At 44.7% G+C, this 20750-nt stretch overlaps 1 protein-coding gene and 1 pseudogene across 1 annotated transcript; both read right to left on the reverse strand.

Moving 5' to 3' along the window:
• Nucleotides 1–168: 168 nt before the first annotated feature.
• Fabp6 (fatty acid binding protein 6) lies at nucleotides 169–5910 on the reverse strand. The gene is made up of 4 exons (XM_027424842.1): nucleotides 5841–5910; nucleotides 3355–3530; nucleotides 1715–1804; nucleotides 169–222 (listed from the first exon to the last, which is right to left on the reverse strand). The coding sequence occupies exons 1-4, from the start codon at nucleotides 5905–5907 to the stop codon at nucleotides 169–171; spliced, it is 387 nt and encodes a 128-aa protein (XP_027280643.1). The 5' UTR covers nucleotides 5908–5910.
• A 13643-nt stretch (nucleotides 5911–19553) lies between these two features.
• LOC118239193 lies at nucleotides 19554–20287 on the reverse strand (annotated as a pseudogene).
• Between the last annotated feature and the right edge of the window lie 463 nt (nucleotides 20288–20750).

Below are 20750 nucleotides of genomic sequence, written 5' to 3' on the forward strand. Positions count from 1 at the left end.
CAGGTATCTCAGGGCCAGCCATTCTCGGATGCTTTCTTACTCCCATTCAGGAAAGGGCTGCCCTAAGACACTGGTAAACAGAAACAAAGACACTCTGGAGCCAGCACTGGCAGTTCATGGAGCACTTTTATTGGTGGGTTGTAGCCCCTCAGAGCCCAGCCTGGTGGCTCAAGCCAGCCTCTTGCTTACACGCTCATAGGTCACACCATCAATGGTGGAGATCTGAAAGAAGCAACCAGAAGAGAAGAAGTCAGTGCTGCTCCCCCAGAGGAGGAAGCATGGGGTACTTCCCCATGTGGTACAGAGGAAGCAAGGCCAGCCACCATTGCCATTGTTAGGTAGATGCAAGGCAGGCATGCTGCTTTCTGGGGCTTAGATTCCCTGTCAGTTACAGGAGTCACTGCCAAGAAAATGGGGTAAAATGCTGAAAAGTATCAAGAGTAATGGGCTGCAGGTATTTTCGCCCCTAGTCTATCATGGCTCCTTTTGACTATTGCATGGCAGGCCCCTGTTCACATTATTCCACCTATAATTCCCTAGAGCCCCAGGAGGTTGTTCCTATTATACAGAGGAGGAAACTGAGGTTTGGGTCAGCCTTGTAGACACGAAACTTCAGGTATGTCTCCTGCCCTCAGCTCTCCCTGCACACCTCAGGCCTGGGAGCTTTGCTTTGGAAGTCAGGACCCCACTGGCTGACATTTCATTCAAAGCTTTCATCAGATCTTCCAATGGGCCAGTGTTCACCCAGAGCAGAAGAGACTTTTATTCTCTTCATATGTGGGGGCACCTGTGCCACAGTGTGCATGTTGGGGTCAGAACCATGTGCAAGAATTAGTTCTCTCCTTTTATCGTGTGGGTCCCAGGAATCGAACTCGATCCTCAGACTTGGTAGCAAGCACTTTTATCCTGTGGCCCACCTTTAGCTTTTTTTTGTTGTTGTTATTGCTTGTTCCAAGAAGACTACTACATCTACTTTCTAATTCTTATTATATTCTTATTGTATCAATTCAATAGTATTGATTTAGGTACTACTAAGGGTTGAACCTAAATTATCATGCAGGTAGGCAGGCAGTTTCCACTAAAATATATCCCCTGCAGAGTGCAGAGTGCAGTGTGTGTGTGTGTGTGTGTGTGTGTGTGTGTGTGTGTGTGTGTGTGTGTGTGGTGTGTGTGTGTGTGTGTGTGTGTGTGTGTGTGTGTGTGATTTGAGGGATCAGTGTCTCCCTCTAGTCCAGGCTGACCTGGAATTCAAGATCCCCCTGCTTTGGCCTCCAGAATGTAGAAATCACAGGCATTTGCCACCATGTATTTTAATTGTATGAGAGAGAAACGTGGCAGGGTGGCAGAGACCCACTGGTCATTGAGAAAAGGCTGACAACTTCCTCTAGAAATCAGCTGACATGATCTGCCTCCACAATGTACTGGCTGTATGACCTCAGGCAGGTCACATGCTGTCTCTGAGCCTCATAAAGCATTTTTTTAAAAAACAGAAATAATACAAGGCTGGAGAGATGACTCAGTTGTTGGGAGCACTGACTGCTCTTCCAGAGGACCCATGTTGAGTTCTCAGCACCCACACAGCAGTTAACAAATGTCTGTAACTCCAAGAACTGACATTCTCACACAGACATGAAATCAGGCAGAACACCAATGCACATAAAATAAAAATAAATAAATTATAAAATAGAAATAATAGGAACCTCTGCAAACTCACCTCCACCAACTTGTCACCCACAATCTCACAGGTCTGGTGATAGTTGGGGAAGTTTGCCACCACCTTCCCATCCTCCATCTTCACAGTAGCCTAGGAGAAAGACAGAGCATTGAGCACAAAACCTCTAACCACAGCCTAACAAGTCATTAAGCATCACTTAGGTTATCTTAAAAAAAAAAATGTAGGCTGGGTAGTGGTGGCCCACATCTTTAATCCCAGCACTTGGGTGTCAGAGGCAGCCAGATTTCTGTGAGTCCAAGGCTAGCCTGGTCTACAGAATGAGTTCCAGGACAGCTAGGACTGTTACACAGAGAAACCCTGTCTCAAAAAATAAGAAATAGAAAATAAATAATATATGTAGGGCTGGCTCAGTTGACAGAGTGCTTGCTTACCACACACAAGGGTCTCAAAAGCAAAGGGAAGGGAGGAGATGGCAGGGGCAATGACTCAGTGGAGAAAGTGACTAGAATTTGGATCCCCAGCACTCACATTTAGAAGAAAAAAAGTCTCATCATAGCAGTGGAAGTACCCCCATACCACATCACCCTTCCTGCGGGACAGAGACAGATAGATCCCAATGGCCCACTGGCCAGCCAGTCTAGCAGAAACTAAAAGGATCTCAAAGAGAGATCCTGACTCAAAAAGTAAGGTGGAGAGTGTTAAAGGGCATACAACCCTGATACCAACCTCTGGTTTCCACATACACGTGCACAGGTGAGTATACATACATATGTGCATACACAATAGATGATAGATAGATAGATATTATAGAGATGATAGATAGATAGATAGATAGATGATAGAGATTATTGAAAGATTAATAGATTGATTAATAGATCAGTATATAGATTAATAGATGATAGATTAATAGAAGATAGATAGATAGATAGATAGATAGATAGATAGATAGATAGATAGATAGATGATAGATAGACCAACTATTCAGTAAGTGTCTGAAGTGAGTTATATTAAATACTCAGCAAATATAAGCTTTTTTTTCCTTTCTTTTTTTGGGGGGCGGGGGATTTCTCTGTGTAACAGCTCTGGCTGTCCTAGAACTTGCTTTGTAGCCCTGGTTGGCCTCCAACTCCCAGAGATCCACCTGCCTCTGCCTCCCATGCACCACTGCAGTCCAGCCAGGACGTTTTTTTTCCTTTTTGAGAAGAAGTCTCATGTAGCTTTGGCTGGCTCAGAACTCACAGAAATAGCCTGTTTCTGCCTCCTAAGTGCTGTAACTAGCTTGCACTATGCTTGGAAAATTAGACTATTTTTGTTTCTTTGTTCTCTTGCTTGCTTGAGACATTATTTCTCTATGCAGCCCTCACTTTTCTGGAACTCACTATGTAGACCAGGTTGGCCTAGAACTCACAGAGAACCTCCTTGCTCTGTTTCCCAAGTGGCTGGGATTAATGGTGTGCACCACCACACCCAGTACATCAGCTGTTTGTATCTCAGTATTGTATTCTTTGCTAATGGCAGCCATTACCCAGCATTAAAAACAACAAGAAAGAAAGCTTTTCATACTGAAGGCTAAACTATAGACAGAAGCCTCAGTCTGGGGAGCAGAGGGGCCGTATCTGAAACAGAAAAGCTGGCCTTTGGCCTGGGGAGACAGGAAAGGGCAGTCAGGGTCCTCTCACCTTGAACTTCTTGCCCGCCATGGTATGAATTTCAGATTCTTTGCCAATGGTGAACTTGTTGGTCATAATGTTGCCTCCAGAGTAAGACTGGGACCAGGTGAAGTCCTGTCCATCCTGCTGGATCTCTGTGATGATCTTGAAGTTGCGTCCTTTTTCAATCACGTCTGCTGGAAGACCTGGGCCCAGTGACAAGCAGAGAGTCCACATAGGATCTACTTATAACCTTGTGATTTGGGGAGAGAGATTTCCTCCCCAGAGGCAGGCAAGCCTGCAGGTCTAATATAGTGTCTGAGATATAGATAGCACATGGTTCAAATCCCAGCTCTGCCATTAGACCTGTGGCTTGAGCAGAATACTGCCCTACTGATTTCATTTACAAAATGATGACAGTAAGGTCTGACTCTTAGAGCTGTTGTGAGAATTAAATTCAATGTGGTCCTGTCTCTCACAGTTCCTCACAACTACTTGGTGTGGGGCTTAGCAGTTAAGAGCACTTGTTCTTGCAGAGAACCCAGGTTCAATTCTCAGCACCCACATGGATGCTCACACCATCTGTAGCACTGTGGTACACAGACATACATAGGAGCAAAACACTAATATACACAAAACAAACCTAGTTGTTGTTGTTTTTAAATCGTAATAATAGCAAATCTTTCTATAGTAATATACCAATATAGCAGAAACTTGCAAAACCCAGAAAGCTCTGGAATGGATGCAACCTTCATGATTCAGCCTTCTAATACTTCTATTCTACAGATGAGAAAATAGAGACCTGGAGCTGGAGAGATAACACAGTTCTTGCAGGGGACCAGGGTTCAGTTCCCAGCACCCATGTGGCAATTTACAAACATCTGTAACACCAGTTATAGCAAGGAATCTGGTGCCCTCTTCTGACCACTGGGTACATCAGGCAGTTACATATATGCAGGCAAAACTCTAATACATATAAAATAAAAATAAATTTCAACACACACACACACACACACACACACACACACACACACACACACACACTCCAAAGAAGTGAAGACCCAGAAGGGAAAGGAGCTTGTCCACAGGCCTCAGGGACAAGGCTCTGCTCTCAGGGCCACTCTGACACAACAGATGTGACTACAAGAGGAAGGCCCACAGTTCTCATGGAGATTTCCCTTTTTTTTTTCTTTTTCTTTTTTTTTTTTTTGCGGAGTCTCAAGTGCCCTGGGGATAGCCTTGAACTTCTAACTTTGGTTCCTCTGTCTCCAGAGTGCTGGGATTATAGGCATTCATGACAATGCCTGAATTATGCAGTGCTGATGATGGAACCAGGGCCTCATGCATGGTAGGCAAACCCTCTACCAACTGAGCCACATCTTACGTCTGACCCTTGACAATTGTATGGCCTCGATGCTAATACACTGAAATTTGACAGAATTGTCAAATCTACTTTCTCTTTGACACGTGCAACTAACTGGTGTCAAAGGTCAGCTCACAACAGACCATTGTCAAAGGGCAAGAAGAAAATTAAAACAAAAACAAAAACAAAAACAAAAAAACAGTGTAAGAAAGGTAAAATAACCGGTCACTCTAGCTGAAATAGCTCAGTAAGAGAAGAAAGTTTGTTGACTGGCTATGAGGATTTTCTTGTCAAACCTGGTTTCTATATTATCTCCCTGGTCATCTCTCCCTGGCAGGGTATGTAACAGCACTCAAGACAGCATCCAAGGTGGTAATGACCTCTGTCACTGACTTAGGTAAATCATGCTGAGGTGCCTCATCAAGAATATTGGGACAGCCTTTGCATAGAGCAGATACTCAATAAATTTGAGTAGGACTAGGAATATGGTTCAGTTGACACATTGCTTGCCTAGCATGCATGAAGCCCCATGTTTGGCCCCCATCACTGTATAAAATAGGTATGCACATGCCTATAATCCCAGCACTCAGAAAGAGAGGCAAAAGGATCAGAATTTCAAAGCATCCAAAGTTACATAGTGATTTTAAGGCCATCTTGGGCGATATGAGACCCTGCCTCTAATAACAACAAACATTTAAATTACTAAAGATCAAATCTCTACTTCACCATTCCAATGTGACTTGGAATAGTAATGTGACTTGTTTGAGCCTCAAATTCAAACTGGAGATATGAAGTTACTGGAGATACTAAGATACTAAATCTTTTTAAAATCAAAAAATTTGGGGCTGGAGAGATGACTCAGAGGTTAAGAGCACTGGCTGTACTTTCGGAGGTCCTGAGTTCAATTCCCAGCACCCACATGGTGACCTACCACCATCTATAATAAGATCTGATGCCCTCTTCTGTCATGCAGGCATGCATGCATACAGAACACTGGATGGATGGATGGATGGATGGATGGATGGATGGATGGATGGATGGATGGATGGATGATGGAATTCTGTCCCACTCTACCCCAAGGGTTTGGGTTCCTATCCCAGAGCTGGTTGTAAGCAGCAAGCCCCAGGGAAGGGACACAAAGAAATTCACTTACCTAGGCGCTTCATGAACTCATCATAATTCTTCTCACTCTCAATTTCAAATTTTCCACTGAAGGCCATAATGCTGGGAGAGAGCTGGCAGCAGAGAGCAGCAAGCTGAGGAAGAAGGTTGGTACTGAGGAGTCTGGAATCCCAGTTTATAAACACTCCCAACTGCCAAGGCTCAGCCCCAAAGTCACCCCACTCCTCGGTCCTGCCCCTAATCAGAAGGTGTTTTCTGTTTTATGATATGGGCAGGACACTGAGGGGCAGAGCCCCAAGGTTATTCACCCAGGGAAAACCACGTACAATCCCACTATGTCTCAGAAAGGTCAGGGCCGGGACTGCCATAGAGTGTGGTCATTCACCTCTCTGCTCATCACACCCTCCATTCATCCCTGCCGTGCCCTTTCCCCATGCTCTCCTCATCCTTCATTCACTTGCTCTATCCTTCATTCACCCGCTCTGTCCTTCATTTACCAAGAACTGGGCATTGAACTGTATGTGGCAACCCAGAACCATGAGGGATATGTCTTTCCCAGAGTGCACCCAGGCCAACCCAGACCCAAGGCATATATGTGCAGTGTGTAAGCTAGATGTGATCTGTGCCACTTTACACATGGAGGCCCCAGTCTTTGGGATGATAGCTGCCTGCTTTGCTTATTGGGTAGCTCCTTGTCCACACAAAACTAGCAATGTGAAGTGTCTACAAAGGCCATCATCAGCATCTTTATCGTCACTACTGTAAATTACAAAGTTTTGGCTGGCCATTGCGGCTCACACTCATAGCCATAATACTTGGGAGGCTGAGGCATGAGGATTGCCATAAGGCCAAGGACAGCATGGGCTACAGAGCAAGGTCCCATTTCAGAAACAAACCAAAAGCAAAGAAATTAAAACTATCCTTCTCTGGGGCCTCCTCTCTACAAACTCCCATCATTTCTGCTCAGCGCAGAATTGACCACAGTTGCTATCTCCCAAACCTGTGACTAAGTGGTTTCTCTTTCTTTCTGGCTCTCTGTCTCCCCCAGCCTCTCTCTCTGTTGAGTGTGTGTGCTCACATGTGCCGTGTGTGTGTGTGTGTGTGTGTGTGTGTGTGTGTGTGTGTGTGTGTGTGTGTGTGTGTGTGGTCAGAAGGCAACTTTCAGAAATGGGTCTCTGTCTCCACCATGTAGGACCCAGAGATTAATTTCAGGTCAAGCCAGCAGCAAGTGCCTTTCTCTGATGAGCCATCTCACTGACCCTCAGTAGTTTCTAAACTGATGAAATGTCAGCTTTGTCACATTTGTTCAGTCTCCAGTCCTAGAATTCATTATCCCAATAATGAGTTTTTCCTCTTCTTTCTTTCCTTTCTTCCTTCCGTCCTTCCCTCCTTCCTTCTTTCCTTCTCTCTCTCCATTCCTCCCTCCCTTTCTTTCTGAGACAGAGTCTCAAGTAACCTACACAAACCTTAAATTCCCTATGTAGTCTAGGATGACCTTAAACTAATGATCCTCCAGCCTTACCCTCCCGAAAGGTGGAACTACGGGCACATACCAATATGTTTGTTGTTTATATCATTTTAAATTGCTCAGTGGTAGAGAGCTTGCCTAGCATGGACATGGTCTTGGGATCTATCTACAGCGCCACAATCAATCAATCAATCAATCAATCACATTCTAGTCTATGTATAATTTACTTTCTATCTGGATCTTTGTTTCCAATCCTTTCCTATTATAATTAAGTAGTTATTGCTCATGCCTTTGGGCGTGTGTATATTAGAGAATGAAGTAGGACTATCTGCTAAGGATAGATTCCTCAGCAAGAAAAGGGCCATGTGACTGGGGAATAAAAAGGTTCCAAGGGAGATGGTAAGAAAGACAATAGGGCAACATGGAAGGGACAAATACTAGGGACAAAGGGTACAGTGGAGAAGAGGGCAAGGGGGATGGGAAAGAGTTAGGGGAAAGGTGGAAAAAAACAACCAAACTGAGATACATGTGAAGGCACCATAAGTTGTACAAGGCTCTTGTTGTTTTGTACAATAAATAAAAAATAAATAAATAAAAGTCCGGATTACTAAGCATAATATTCCAGGAACAAATAGGACTGAGAAAAGGTGTCAAGACTGGTCTTGAACTCAGAGATTTGTCTACCTCTGACTCCCAGGTCTAGGACATAGCTAGAAGGGCATTGTGGTGTATGCCTGTAATCTTAGTACTTGGGAGACTGAGGCAGGAGGATTATCTAGAATTCCAGAACACCTGGTACTACAGAGTGAGACACTGTCTTAGAAAAATAATAAATGATAAATTTAAGAAAAAATCAAATAGTGCCAGCAAGATAAGCTCTTTGGGTTAAGGCACTTGCCACCAATCCTGATGGACCTGATACTCCCAGGACCCACATGACAGGATTAGAGAACTAACTCCAGAAAAGTTGCCTTTTGGCACACATGTACTATGGCATTTGTGTGTGTGTGCATGCACACACACACACACACACACACACACACACACACACACCACACACACACCACGCAGGTGTGCATGCACGTGTCCACATACACACACATACACACAAACTAAGTAAGGGAATACAAGGTAATAATTTTTAAGGAATAATATAGTATTTATAGCTATCACTGCCGTTCAGAAAGGTTAGAGTGGTTTACATTCTCCCCCACAGCAATGTGTGAGTTCCCCCTTCAGAATAATAATAATAATGACAGTAATAGCCAATAGCTATTGGGCATTTATGACTGATCTCATTCATTGATTCTTTCCAACAAGTGTGTGAAGTTGCAAACTGATGTTCAGAGCAGTGGTGCCAGAAGACACGTGTGCGAAGCTGGCAGGACGGACCTATGGCTTCTCTAGCCCCCACTTAGCTCCCTTCCCACCAACTTCTTGCAAATGGGCAGAATTGGCTTCTTCCAAACTGCTGCTCAGCCATCAAGGACAGGATGGGAGTGGTGAGGTGTGGAAAGGACAACATTGGCACCCAGATATCTGACTCAGCTACACCCTCTTCCCATGGTGCATCTGACCCACCACCCTCCATCCACCCATGCCCGTATCTTTTCCTCTTATTCTGGGGTTCATATGCTTGAACATTCAGCCTCCTGGGAGGGGTAAATGAACTCCAACTGCAAGTTTTATGGGGCCATTGAACCAGCGGTGCAAACATACCTCAGTGGAGATAAGAGTGAGTCTAAGGCTACTTTTGGCACCCCAACTTCCCACCTGACTCTGACTGTGCCTCAAACAGCCACCACTACCCTGAAAAGAATTTGCAGAATAAGGAGTGGGGATCTGGGTACTTGGGTCCCTGATCAAAGGAGGAACCCTGGACTTCCTTCCACTCTCCTTATCCAGATCCTTACATGGACATGTGAACTGTATTTGTCCATTAATTCACTCAATTTCCTGAGCCCTGGGTTATGTGGGAAACGGTGACACAGCAGGTAGTGTCTGGCTTGGCAGCTTATCCCCTCCCTGCCTCTTTAGCCCCCAACCTTTAGCCTACTTACTTCCCTGTCAGGCCCTTGAACAAACCACTTCCTCCCTCAAGATTCTCTCTTTTCTTTTGGGAAGGGGGTTGTGGGAGGCGACCTCTTGTAGTCTAGGCTAGCCTTAATCTTATTATGTAGCTGAAGATGACACTGAACTTCTGCTTGTCTCCCCCACCATCCCAGTGCTGGGCTTACAAGCATGAGCCCTAACACTCAAATTGGTGTGTCTGGGGCATTGAACTCAGGCATTCATGCACACTAGGCAACAAACACTCTCCCAGTTGAACTACATCCCCGGCTCCAGAAGCTCAGTAGGGCTTTGAAAAGCTCAGCTGCCATACCTTTTAACAGAGTTGACCCCACTCTCCTTGCTCATAACAATTAATATGGAGTAAACTTCATCTTCCTACCAACCCTCCAACCATATTCCCACCAGCTGGGGCCACCCAGATCAACTATCTAGAGACTTAGTCTGAGGCCCAGGATGGCCTGAAACTAACTATGTAGCCCAGTGTTATGGTTTGAGTCTAGAATGTCCCCGACAGACTTGCTTTTTATAATGTTTTTATTTATTCTTTGCGAATTTCATATATTTTGAGAGTATTATTTCCTTCTCCCAAATGCTCCCAGACCCTCCTCTACTTCCCTGCTCACCCAAATCCACGTCCTTTCTCTCTCTTAAAGCAAAACACACACCAAAATCAGCAACAAAACCATGGAGTCTGGTTTGTGTTACTAACTGGAGTCTGCCCTGGAGTAAAGTTGGTAATTCAATTCCACTTCATTGAAAAGAACAGATTTTCACTCTCTCCTGAAAGCTATCAATTGCAAACAGCTTCTTGGTTAAGGGTGGGACTTGGTGCCCAACCTCTGCGCTTGGATTTTGTGTGGCTTGGTCTTATGCAGGCCTTGGGCATGCTGTCACAGTCTCTGTGACTTCATATGTGTACCAGCCCTGTTGTGTCTGGAAAATGTATTTCCACTACCTCTGGCTCTCTTGCATAGACCCCAGACAGGCTCACATTTGAAATACCCAGACCCCAGCTTGTGGCATGATTTTGAAGGCTTTGGAATCATGAGTGCATGGAATCAAGATGGAGGAAGTAGGCCACTGAGGAAATGTCTTCAAAGGTTATGCTCACTACTGCTTCTGGCCTCCTATTTCTGTGTGCTGGTTTGCTCCCTGTGCACAGCTGTGGTACAAACTCCTGTTACAGCAGAATGAGCCACTCCTGTCTCCATGCTCTTTCCACTATGATGGACTGATGCTCTCTGAAACCATGAGACAAAATAACTATTCTAAGTTATTTATTTCTCTCCTGTATTTCGTCACATTGATCAGAAAAATAACTAATACACCTAGGCTGGACTCAAACTTGAGATCCTCCTACCTCAGTCTTCTCAGTGCTGGGGTTACAGACATGTACTGCCACACCTGGTGTTTTGTTGTTGTTGTTGTCATTGTTACGTTTTTATTTTGAGGTAGGATCTCACTATGTAGTTCAGGCTGGCTTTGAACTCAAAACATTCTTGTTGCCTTAGCATCCTGGGTACTAGGATTACAGGAATGCACCACCACACCAAGACACTGTTTTTGTTTTGTTTTCATTTGTTTTGTTTGACACAGGGCTTCTCTGTGTATCCCTGGCCATCCTGGAACTCACCTTGTAGAGCAGCCTTGCCTCGAACTAAGAGATCTACCTGCTTCTGCCTCCCAAGTGCTAGGAATAAAGGCATGTACCACTACTGCCAGGCCAAGACTCTGTTTTCAATAGCCACATTGTCATCCACTGTGAAGGTACATTGTTGTTTTATGGTGTTTTAACTTCAACAGGGTGGCTGAGCCTTAATCTACAACTATTTCAGCCAGCAATTACAACTCCTGCAGTTACTGACCTCCTTCTCCAGCAGCTGCCCCACAGGCCATTGCAGCCTGGCAGGGATCTGTTCCCACAGGCACCGGCTCTGTTGCTGCCACTGAGGTAGATGTAACTAAATCTCTATCACTCTATTTATAAATAAGACTCAAGATTTAAAGACAAGGATGAAAACCTGTAAGCTCAGAGAGGCAGAGTACAACTAGCTATCCCTCTGTCATTACTGGCGTCTCCCAAAGAGCATCTTTCTGCTCCACCAAAGCATAAAAAGCCATGCCACTCTAAATCCCTCCTGCCTACTTCCTGTGCATCTGTCTAATTCTTTTTGATGTCCTCTGATGCTCTATGATTACTTTATGTCAACTAGTTGCTAACTTAGCCTCCTGGCCCAAGGTTAACTTTAATTAATGAAAATACAAACTTAGAGTTCACACTGTGATTGAATTTCCCCCAACAATGCATCACAACTTACTCAACCAGAGTCCTAGTGCTGGACAGTTAGGTTAGGAAAAGGGCATGCATAAATAAGAACAATAAAAGTGGTACTGAGGACCAGGCACTGACATTAACAGTATTATTTGAGGTATCGGGGGAGGCGGTGGTGGTGGCTGAACTACCACCCACTTCAAGTCATTAGCTAACAGAGAATAATGAGTATTGTGTGGCATATCACTAGCCCAGAAAAAGATCAAAATTCAACATATGAGGCTAGCTATGTATTGTACAGGGGTAGGGTTTAAAGATGCTTGACCTGACAGCAGCCCTGTGTCTGAATCCCTCACACTGTACAAACAAAAACAAAAACAAAAACAAACAAACAAAAAACATGGCTTCTACTAAATTCACATCACATCTGCACCAACATCAAAACCTGTAAATTAAACTGTCATAGATTAGTGACAGCCTAAGTTAATGAATATTAGCTAATATAGGCTGGGAGTGGTGGCACATGCCTTTAATCCCAGCATCAAGAGGCAGAGGGAGGTGGATCTGTAAGTTCAAGGCCAGCCTGGACTACGTATGGATTCCAGGACAGCCAGGGCTTCATAATGAGAGCCTGTCTTTAAAAAATAAATGTAGAAAGGAAGAAAGGAAATATGGGAGAGGGGCTGGGGAGGTAGCTCAGCTGGCAGGCTGTTTGCCCAGCATGCAAAGTGCTTTGGATTTAACCCCTAGAGTCTCATAAACTAGATGTGGTAGCACATGCTATAATCTAGCACTCTGGAGGTAGAGGCAGGAAGATCATAAGTTCAAGTTCATTTTTGGCTACATAGCAAATTAGAGGTCAGTCTAGGCTACCCTGTGTCAAAAAAGAAAGAAATACCAAGAGAAGAAGTACTATTGGCCCAGTGAGAGACATGTGGTTTGGGATGGGGGGAGCTTGATTGATAGTTCCATGAAGGTTCACAGGCTGCAGGATATTCAAAGACCAGCTCTTTGAGGAACATGGTAGGATTGTGTTGGAAGCGAACACATTGATACTGTGAAGGCCAGATTAGTGTGACCTCCCAGCTCATTCATGCTGTGGACCACCCGCCAGAGAAGACTGCTCAGACACAGGTTTAAGCCAATAGAAAATCGTTATTAGCTGATGGGCCACTACACTGGGTATTCCAGATCCCAGTGTAGCCCAAACCCTTTCTTGGCATGAACTTTTAAGCACTAAAAACCATATCTTGGGTGACATACTGAAGTTAATAAGAACAGTTAGCCAGCAGCAGAACTACAGAAGCCAAAAGGCAAGGTTAGTACATTTAGAGACTTTCCCAGAGCTATGGACTTTGATGGATCAGGTCTTTGTTTTTATTTTGGTAAGTGGTACTGTCTACAAGCTGGGTTTTATGGCCTGAATGGTATTTCCATCATGGTGTCAGTTGTGCTAAGTTTGTCTGTTACAATCAGGACTGAAAGAGAAGGTGGCCTAACTCCGTGTCTGTAGATTCCATCCCAATCCCTCCTAGATGGGGCTACATCTAGGAGGAAGGGAGAGGAAGAGAGGAGATTCAACAACATCCAAGTAACCTCACCTCCAAACTTACACCTAAAGCAATCTATGACTCTCACAAAAAAAAACTGGTTGGGGCCAAAGTCAGAGCCAAAAGATCCTCCCACTCTGCCTGCAATTATCCATCACCCACTTTCCTGCCGCTGGCTAACCATGATTAATTCCTGTGGCAGTCATAGGAATCATGCCTAATGAATTTCTAATGAACTCATTTGGTGTTAATGTGGTGTGTAATTCTGCAGGACACTCATTATGGCTTAGCCTTATTAAGCCTCAAGTTATTGGGAACTACTATGGCTCCAAGCTCAGAAGCAAAGGAGAATAATTACGTGGAGCAAGCAGCTAAATTATGAAAGGACTGGATATATAGAGTATGCCAAGAAATGACCTGGCCACTCCTGCTTTTCTTTTTCTTTGGGGTACCTGAAGGACAAAATGTTTTAGGGGCATTCAAAGGACCCTGTCCCCAGAAGAGCTATACACACACTCCCCACCCTGTCTACTGCTTAGACCTGAATCACTAACAAAGGTAAGGATGCTTTTGTATTTGAAGTGCTGTTCCAGGCTAATACCAGAGTCCACAGAACAGTCAGAGATAGTTTATCTCATCTGATCATCAGAGTATACCATTTGCTATCATTAAACCCCTTTGATAGATAAGGAGGTTGAGGTTCACAGAGGTGAGGTGACTGAGCTCCAGAACTCATGCCCACTGGCAGCCAGGAAGATTCTCTTTCCTGCTTGCCTCTCGTTTCTTGCCAACTATGATTTTCATGTATGTATGACTCATACTTCCACCTAGAGCTAACGTTAGAGTTTGGAGCCCTTTCTAATAATTTATCCATGTGTTTTTCTTGTTTTGTATATTAATCTATTTTCCTCTTGCTATAACAAAATAACAGAGGCTAGGTAACTTAAAAAGAAAGAAAATCACTTTGCTCATAATTTTGGATATTACAAGTTCAAATAGCATACAAAGTCTAGCAAGGGCCCCCTGACTGCATCATGTTATGGCTAATAGCTTGGGAGTACCTCTGTGAAAGAAGCACAGGGTATGAGGGTAGTCCAGATTTAGGCATGGCAGTACATGGCTATAATCCCAGTACTTGGAAGGCCAAGACAAGAGGATTGCCAAAAGTTCCAGGCCACTCTGAACTACATAACAACACCTATCTCAGAAACATAAACCAGGGCTTGTTTTTGACAGAGCAGTTGCCTAACATACAAAAAAGTCCTGGGTGCATAGTAATGCATGCCTAAAATGGCATCACTGTAAAAGAGCATGTAGAAGGATCGTGAGTTCAAGTTCATTCTTGACTACAAAGGGCCAACCTGGAATGTATATCACCCATCTCAAAGACAAGCAAGTAAAAGAGGCTTAAAATTAATTAAAAAAAAATCATTTCTTAGCCAGGCGGTGGTGGCACACACCTTTAATCCTAGCACTCAGGAGGCAGAGGCAGGCAGATCTCTGTGAGTCTGAGACCAGCCTGGCCTCCAAAGATACACAGAAACCCTATCTCTAAAAACCAAGATGATGATGATGATGATGATGATAATATTTCCCATGATTCTGTACGTCAAAAATTTAATAAACGCATAGCTGTATGGTTAAGTGCACACCATGGGTTTGATGTCCAGCAGCTGGGCTGGCTTCACTCAGGTGTCCAGCATATCAGTGCTCCTCAGTGTGGCTCCCCCTCTCTTTATGTGACTTGCTTGGGCTTCCTCCCAACATGTCATCCTCAACTGGACTCACTCATAGATGGCTCCTTCCCAGTCTTCTTCAAGCATGGGTTTATAAATGTCAGAGCATCACTTTGACCACAAATATCCAGTAGGAGGATAGTAGATTTTCTTCTTGACAGACGTTGGGGAAGAAGACTAGCTGGCAGCCACCTTTGGGAACTGCCACTGTGGGGATTTGTTCTGAACATCATGGTGGCTATCTGGGCACACTGTGTGTCTGAAAGTGTGCATTGAATGGGAGCATGTGTCTGTGGGTGTTTGTATGTGCGTGTGCACCTGTCATGTGTCTGTGACTGTTTGCATGTGCGTGTGTACCTGTTAGTTTAACAGGCGGGCCTGTTTTCGTAACAAACTAATCATTACCGGGATCTTGTCCTTCCCTGGGAGGCCTTGGGTCCCCAGCCAAGCCGAAAACCCTGCCCTTGTCACAACCCATCAAAACCACCAAGCCAGTGGTTAAAAAAAAAAAAAAAAAAAAAAAAAAAAAAAAAAAAAAGTAGATATCCACATCTCTTTCATTCCCAGAAAAACTTCCAGGACGGATGAACAGCCAGTGGGAAAGCTTTGGAACTGTAAGTCCCTTTCTGCCGCACCCATGGTTGCCAGAAAGTTCCTGAATGCCTCTCTCTCCTGGAAGAGCAGGAAGCCAGAGCTCAAGGCTGCTAGCAGGGTGAGGCCTCCTTCCTGGGGAAGGCTTCTCCTTCATTCACCACATGCCTTCTGGAATAAGGAAATGCAAGGGTACTCCTGGCTGTGCTCCTGCAGGTCTGTAATCCAAGTACTCAGGAGGTTGAGCCGAAGAATCATAGGTTTGATCCTGTAGACAAAATTGGCAAAGAGAGGCAAAAAGACAATGTATCAGCAGGTAGAAACATTCATCACCAAGCCTGGTGACCTGAGTTCAATCCCTGGGACTCACATGGTAGAAGGAGAGAACAGACTTCCACAAGTTGTCCTCTGACCTCATGCATGCGCGCGCGCACACACACACACACACACACACACACACACACACACACATATTTAATTTTTTATTTAAAAAAATTAAGAGGGAGCAAGAGTTCAGCAAGAGGGAGCACTTGTTCTTACAGAGGACTCAGGTTCAATTCCCAAACTCCACATGGTGGTTCTCAACCATCTGTAACTCCAGTTCTAGGTGACCCAATGCCCTCTTCTGACATTCTTGGGCACCAAGCACACATGCCACGCACATGCCAAATGTGGAGATAAAGCATTCATACATAAAATATAAATGAGTAAATCCAATTTTTAAATTGAATTGAAAAGAATGGGGAGGAAAATCAAGGAGAGAATGAGAGGGGAGAGAGGGAAAGAAAGCCAGGCATGGGTGTGGTGGTGCATGCTTGTAATCACAGCACTTGGGAGGCTACAGCAGGAGGATCACCCTAAGTTCAAGGCCATCCTGGACTACATAATGGGTTCTTGTATTTAAAAAAAAAAAAAAAAAAAAAACTAGAAAGAGGAAAGGAGAGGTACAATGGCTATTAGGGGCAGCAAAGTAGAGACTTGATCCTTAGAGGAGATGGGGGTATTTATTTTCATTTCTGAGACATGGTCTCATGTAGCCCAAACTGGCCTCGAACTTTCTATGTAGTTGGGTCTGGCCTTGTCCCACCTTCTTCGTACTAGGGTTATAGGTGTGTGCCATCATGTCTGACTTTGAATATTCTGTTATAGTAAGAAAAATGGTGGCTGGAAACATTATGCGTTTTATTTCCCATCTATGAGTCTATCTATTGGATCAATCTAGTCATGTGGATCAGCTAGGTCAAAGATCACTGGCACAGCTTTCTCTGTAACAGTTCCACTAGTCCACCTGCTGCCCAGAAGAGTTTGACACCACCTCTTCTGGGTGGGTTTGAGAGGATATCAGGTATGGCCTGGGTCAGAATAAAGGGTGGCGCCCTCCCCAGAGAAATTCATGGCATGAAAAGACATAATGTGCCTGAGGACAGGAGTTCCTGTGCTTTGACTGGTACAGAGACCACTCCCCAAAAGAGCCAATCAGAGGAGGCATTCTATGTCCTGTGGCCTCTGCCCACAAGGAAGACTTTCAGCCTGAGAGTTCAAAGATGGGGATTGGTCCCAGTCCTGATACCTCAGCTGGACAAGTGGCCTTGGCCCATAGACTAGCTCCAGGCATAGCTCTAAGCATTCACATGCATGACTCTCACAGCCCTAATACACAGAGCTCAGAGGTTAAGCAACCTGTCCAAACTCATTAAACAGCAGAATGAAAATTTGAACCCATTTAACATGATATTTCACTTTGGGCTGGAGCCTCAGTTTATGCCCCAGTGAGGCAAAACTGTCCTATTTTTCCTCAGCTTTCCATCTCAGGAATTGAGGTGTTAGGTGGCCATTCAGTGAAAAGGACTGTGGAGCTCCTGGGTAAGAAGACCAAGTCTCCCTTCGGTTCCTCCTAGGCAGGTCTCCCAGGAAGCATCACGGCTTACTGGTTTGTTTTTTGTTGGGGGGCGGGGGTCAGGTTAAACTGTGAGCTCCCTGGCGGGCAGAGAGACATGTCTCTCAGTCCCTTCTGACCCTAGTGTTGATCACAGGGTGGGGCCAACCTAGATTTACACTTATAGAGACTGAGGAGAAGGGCTGGGAGGAAAGTAGAAGAGGAGAACCCCGGGAAGAGGAGAGAGAGAAGGACCGGGGACAGCAAGGAAGAGAGAGAGGAAGGCCTCGGAAACAAAGATAAGTCCCCTCCCGGGCAGCTGGCGGCCCTGGAGACAGACGCTGTGAGTTGGAGCTCCCTCTAGTGGTCACCTTCATAGAGCCTGACCAGGGGAAATGCTAGCCTGGTGGACAGGGACCCTACCTGCCAATGGGAAGAAAACCCTGTACTACCCCAGTGAAGCCAGCTGGTAACAGCAACAACAACCAGATCTCCATAAAAGAGCCACAAAGATACCTGGAAGGAGGAAAGTGCTTCTCTCAGCATCACATGGAAAGGTGTGAAGAGTCCCCAACCTTCCTTGACCTTGAACTCCTTTTCATTTGCCTGGAATGACTTCTTCCCTCCTTCACACCTGTATCACTGTCTTCATCACCTCTGGTGGGGCCAGCCCATAAACACCACAGAGCAAGATATGACACTACACCAATGGCATTCAGAGGCAAAACATCTCTAGGGACCATCAAGGTGCTTGTTCATTTGTCTACTCAATAACTATGCGCTGAGTGTCCACTATGTGTGTCAAACTGCAGGTCCTGAGGTTACAGCGAAGATAGGCAAGAGGTAAGTTATGGAGACAGGGTGGGGTCAGCCTGGGCTATGTAGCAACTCCCTTTGAGACTCTGTCCAAAACAAAAACGGGGAAGTGGGGGGACAGGTGTATTGGTACAGGTCAGTAACCCCAGAACTCAGGAGGCAGGGGTAGGAGGATCAGTAGTTCAAGGTCGGCCTTAGCTATAGATTGAGTTTGAGACCACACTGGACTAAATGAGACCTTGTCTCAAAAGAGAAGTGGTGATGTATACCTGTAATCCCAGCATTTATGAAGTGTAGGCAGGAAAATTAATTCAATAATTAATAGTAATTAATTCAAGGCTAATTGGCCCATATAGCAAGAGCCTGATCATGAAATAAAAAGGCTGGGGGTGGCTCTCAGTGGTAGATTACTTGCCCAGCATGCTCAGGGCCTAGCCTGGGTTCCCAGTAAGGAGGAGAAGTGTACAATGGATGGTGCACAAATACTTGAAAATGTCATTTTCAGATTGGGAGGGAAGAAAAGGGCATGGTCTGACAAGGGATGTTTGTGTAGATACCATGTGGGGGGATGCAGAATGGGGGCTAGCAGAGGGGGTTCAGACAAAAGTTCAGCTTGCACAGAAATGGGGTAGTGGAAAGGTATCATACTGACTGCATGGACGGAAGGACAGTGGTTGGAACTTGATAGCAAAAGAAAAATGAGATTAGCTACAGTGAGAAAGTACTATAGACTGTGTATAGACAGGGCTTTTGGATTTGCTGCTGAGGACTAAGTCTGCCATGGGACAGCTTTGGGGACAGCGATATCTTGAGTCTGCGCTGACTGGCTAATTTATGGACTGTAGCCCTGGTTAGCCCGGAACTCTCTGTAGACCTGGTTGTCCTTGAACTCCAGGACCTTCCTGCCTCTTCTTCCCAGGGGCTGACAGTCAAGGCCTGAGTCAACATCACATTTGACCTGACTTGTGCATGCTTCTTTCTTTCTTTCTTTTTTTTTTTTTTTTTTTTTTTTTTTTTTTTTTTTTTTTTCGAGACAGGGTTTCTCTATGGCTTTGGAGCCTGTCCTGGAACTAGCTCTTGTATACCAGGCTGGTCTTGAACTCACAGAGATCCACCTGCCTCTGCCTCCCGAGTGCTGGGATTAAAGGCATGCGCCACCACCACCCAGCGCATGCTTGTTTCTTTTCTTTCTTTTTTAGATAGAATCCTATGTAGCCCTGCCTAGACTTGTACTATGTAGCCAAGGATCACCTTAAATTCCTAATCCTCTTGCCACTACCTCACAAGTGCTTTCTGATATTCTTTTTCAATGTCAGAAAGCACTGGTAATTGATTTGTTACATTTAAAGATTTACTTGTTTCTTATTTTTGACTGGGCTCAAACTTAGTAGAAGCTCTCAGTGAGGACAGACTACATCTCTTGGCAATCTGTTCTGGGGGTTCTCTTTGGCTTCCTTCATTCTTTTGGCCAAAAGTTTAGCATATTCCATAGCCTTCCCCTTATTTTCCTTAGTGTATTGATTCTTCAGAGCAATAGGCCAGTGTTTGTGTTGAAGAACACATGGAGCAACAAGACACTGAATCTTGGTGCTTTGGTTCTTGGCTTCTCTTCTTGGTTTAAGGGCTTTCTAATTAACATATTGGCAGGCATCACCTTTAGAGAAATCAAAAAGCTTTTGGATTTTGCTTGCTCTTTTGATCCCCAACCTCTGAGGCACAGTAGCATCTGTCAGTTAAGGAAAATCCTTTCCTCCTCGTCCCCACCCTTAAAAAAAAAAAAAAAAATCAAGTTGAGAACACTTCGACATCCATAATGTATCCCAAACAGACTTATACTTCCTCTCTCCAGTTCTCCTACGTCTATAACAGGGATGCGCCTAACTCAATATCATGTACACTCTGTGTAGGTCAAAATATCTTGCTTCATGAGAAAAACTTGTGTGTCATTCCCACATGACCCTTCCACTCTTCACCCAGAGCATCAGCAGCTACTTTTGTGGCCATGTGTTTAGTACAAAGCTTACGAAGATTGCAGCCATCTCCACTTCAATGAGTTCCTGACAGCTAGCAGCTGGGAAAGAGATACTCAGCTTCATCTTAACAGGGCTCATCACTTAGGAGGTGCCACGAAAAAGAGCATGTTCCCATTTTTAACAGGTTCTTCCATCTGCTTTGTGGAGAATAAAGGCTTATAGCAAGTGACCATGCAAGCAGTTAAACCAGTGGAGCTCTGTGATCAGGAGTCAAATCTTAAGGACTTTTTTTTTTTTAAAGATTTTGTTTATTTATTATGTATGCAACATTCTGCTTCCATGTATATCTGCACACCAGAAGAGGGCACCAGGGATGGTTGTGAGCCGCCATGTGGTTGCTGGGAATTGAACCTTTGGAAGAGCAGTCGGTGCTCTTAACCTCTGAGCCATCTCTCCAGCCCTTTAAGGACTTTTTTTTGTTTTTAAAAGAAAGCGTTACTTTGGCTCACAGTTGGAGTAATACCATCTATCTTGCTGGAGAAGGTGTGGCAGTGGGAGCTCAAGGGTGAGACAACTAGTTACATTG

The sequence above is a fragment of the Cricetulus griseus genome, chromosome 7 (assembly GCF_003668045.3).
Source record: "Cricetulus griseus strain 17A/GY chromosome 7, alternate assembly CriGri-PICRH-1.0, whole genome shotgun sequence".
In the NCBI taxonomy this organism is placed as follows: domain Eukaryota; kingdom Metazoa; phylum Chordata; class Mammalia; order Rodentia; family Cricetidae; genus Cricetulus; species Cricetulus griseus.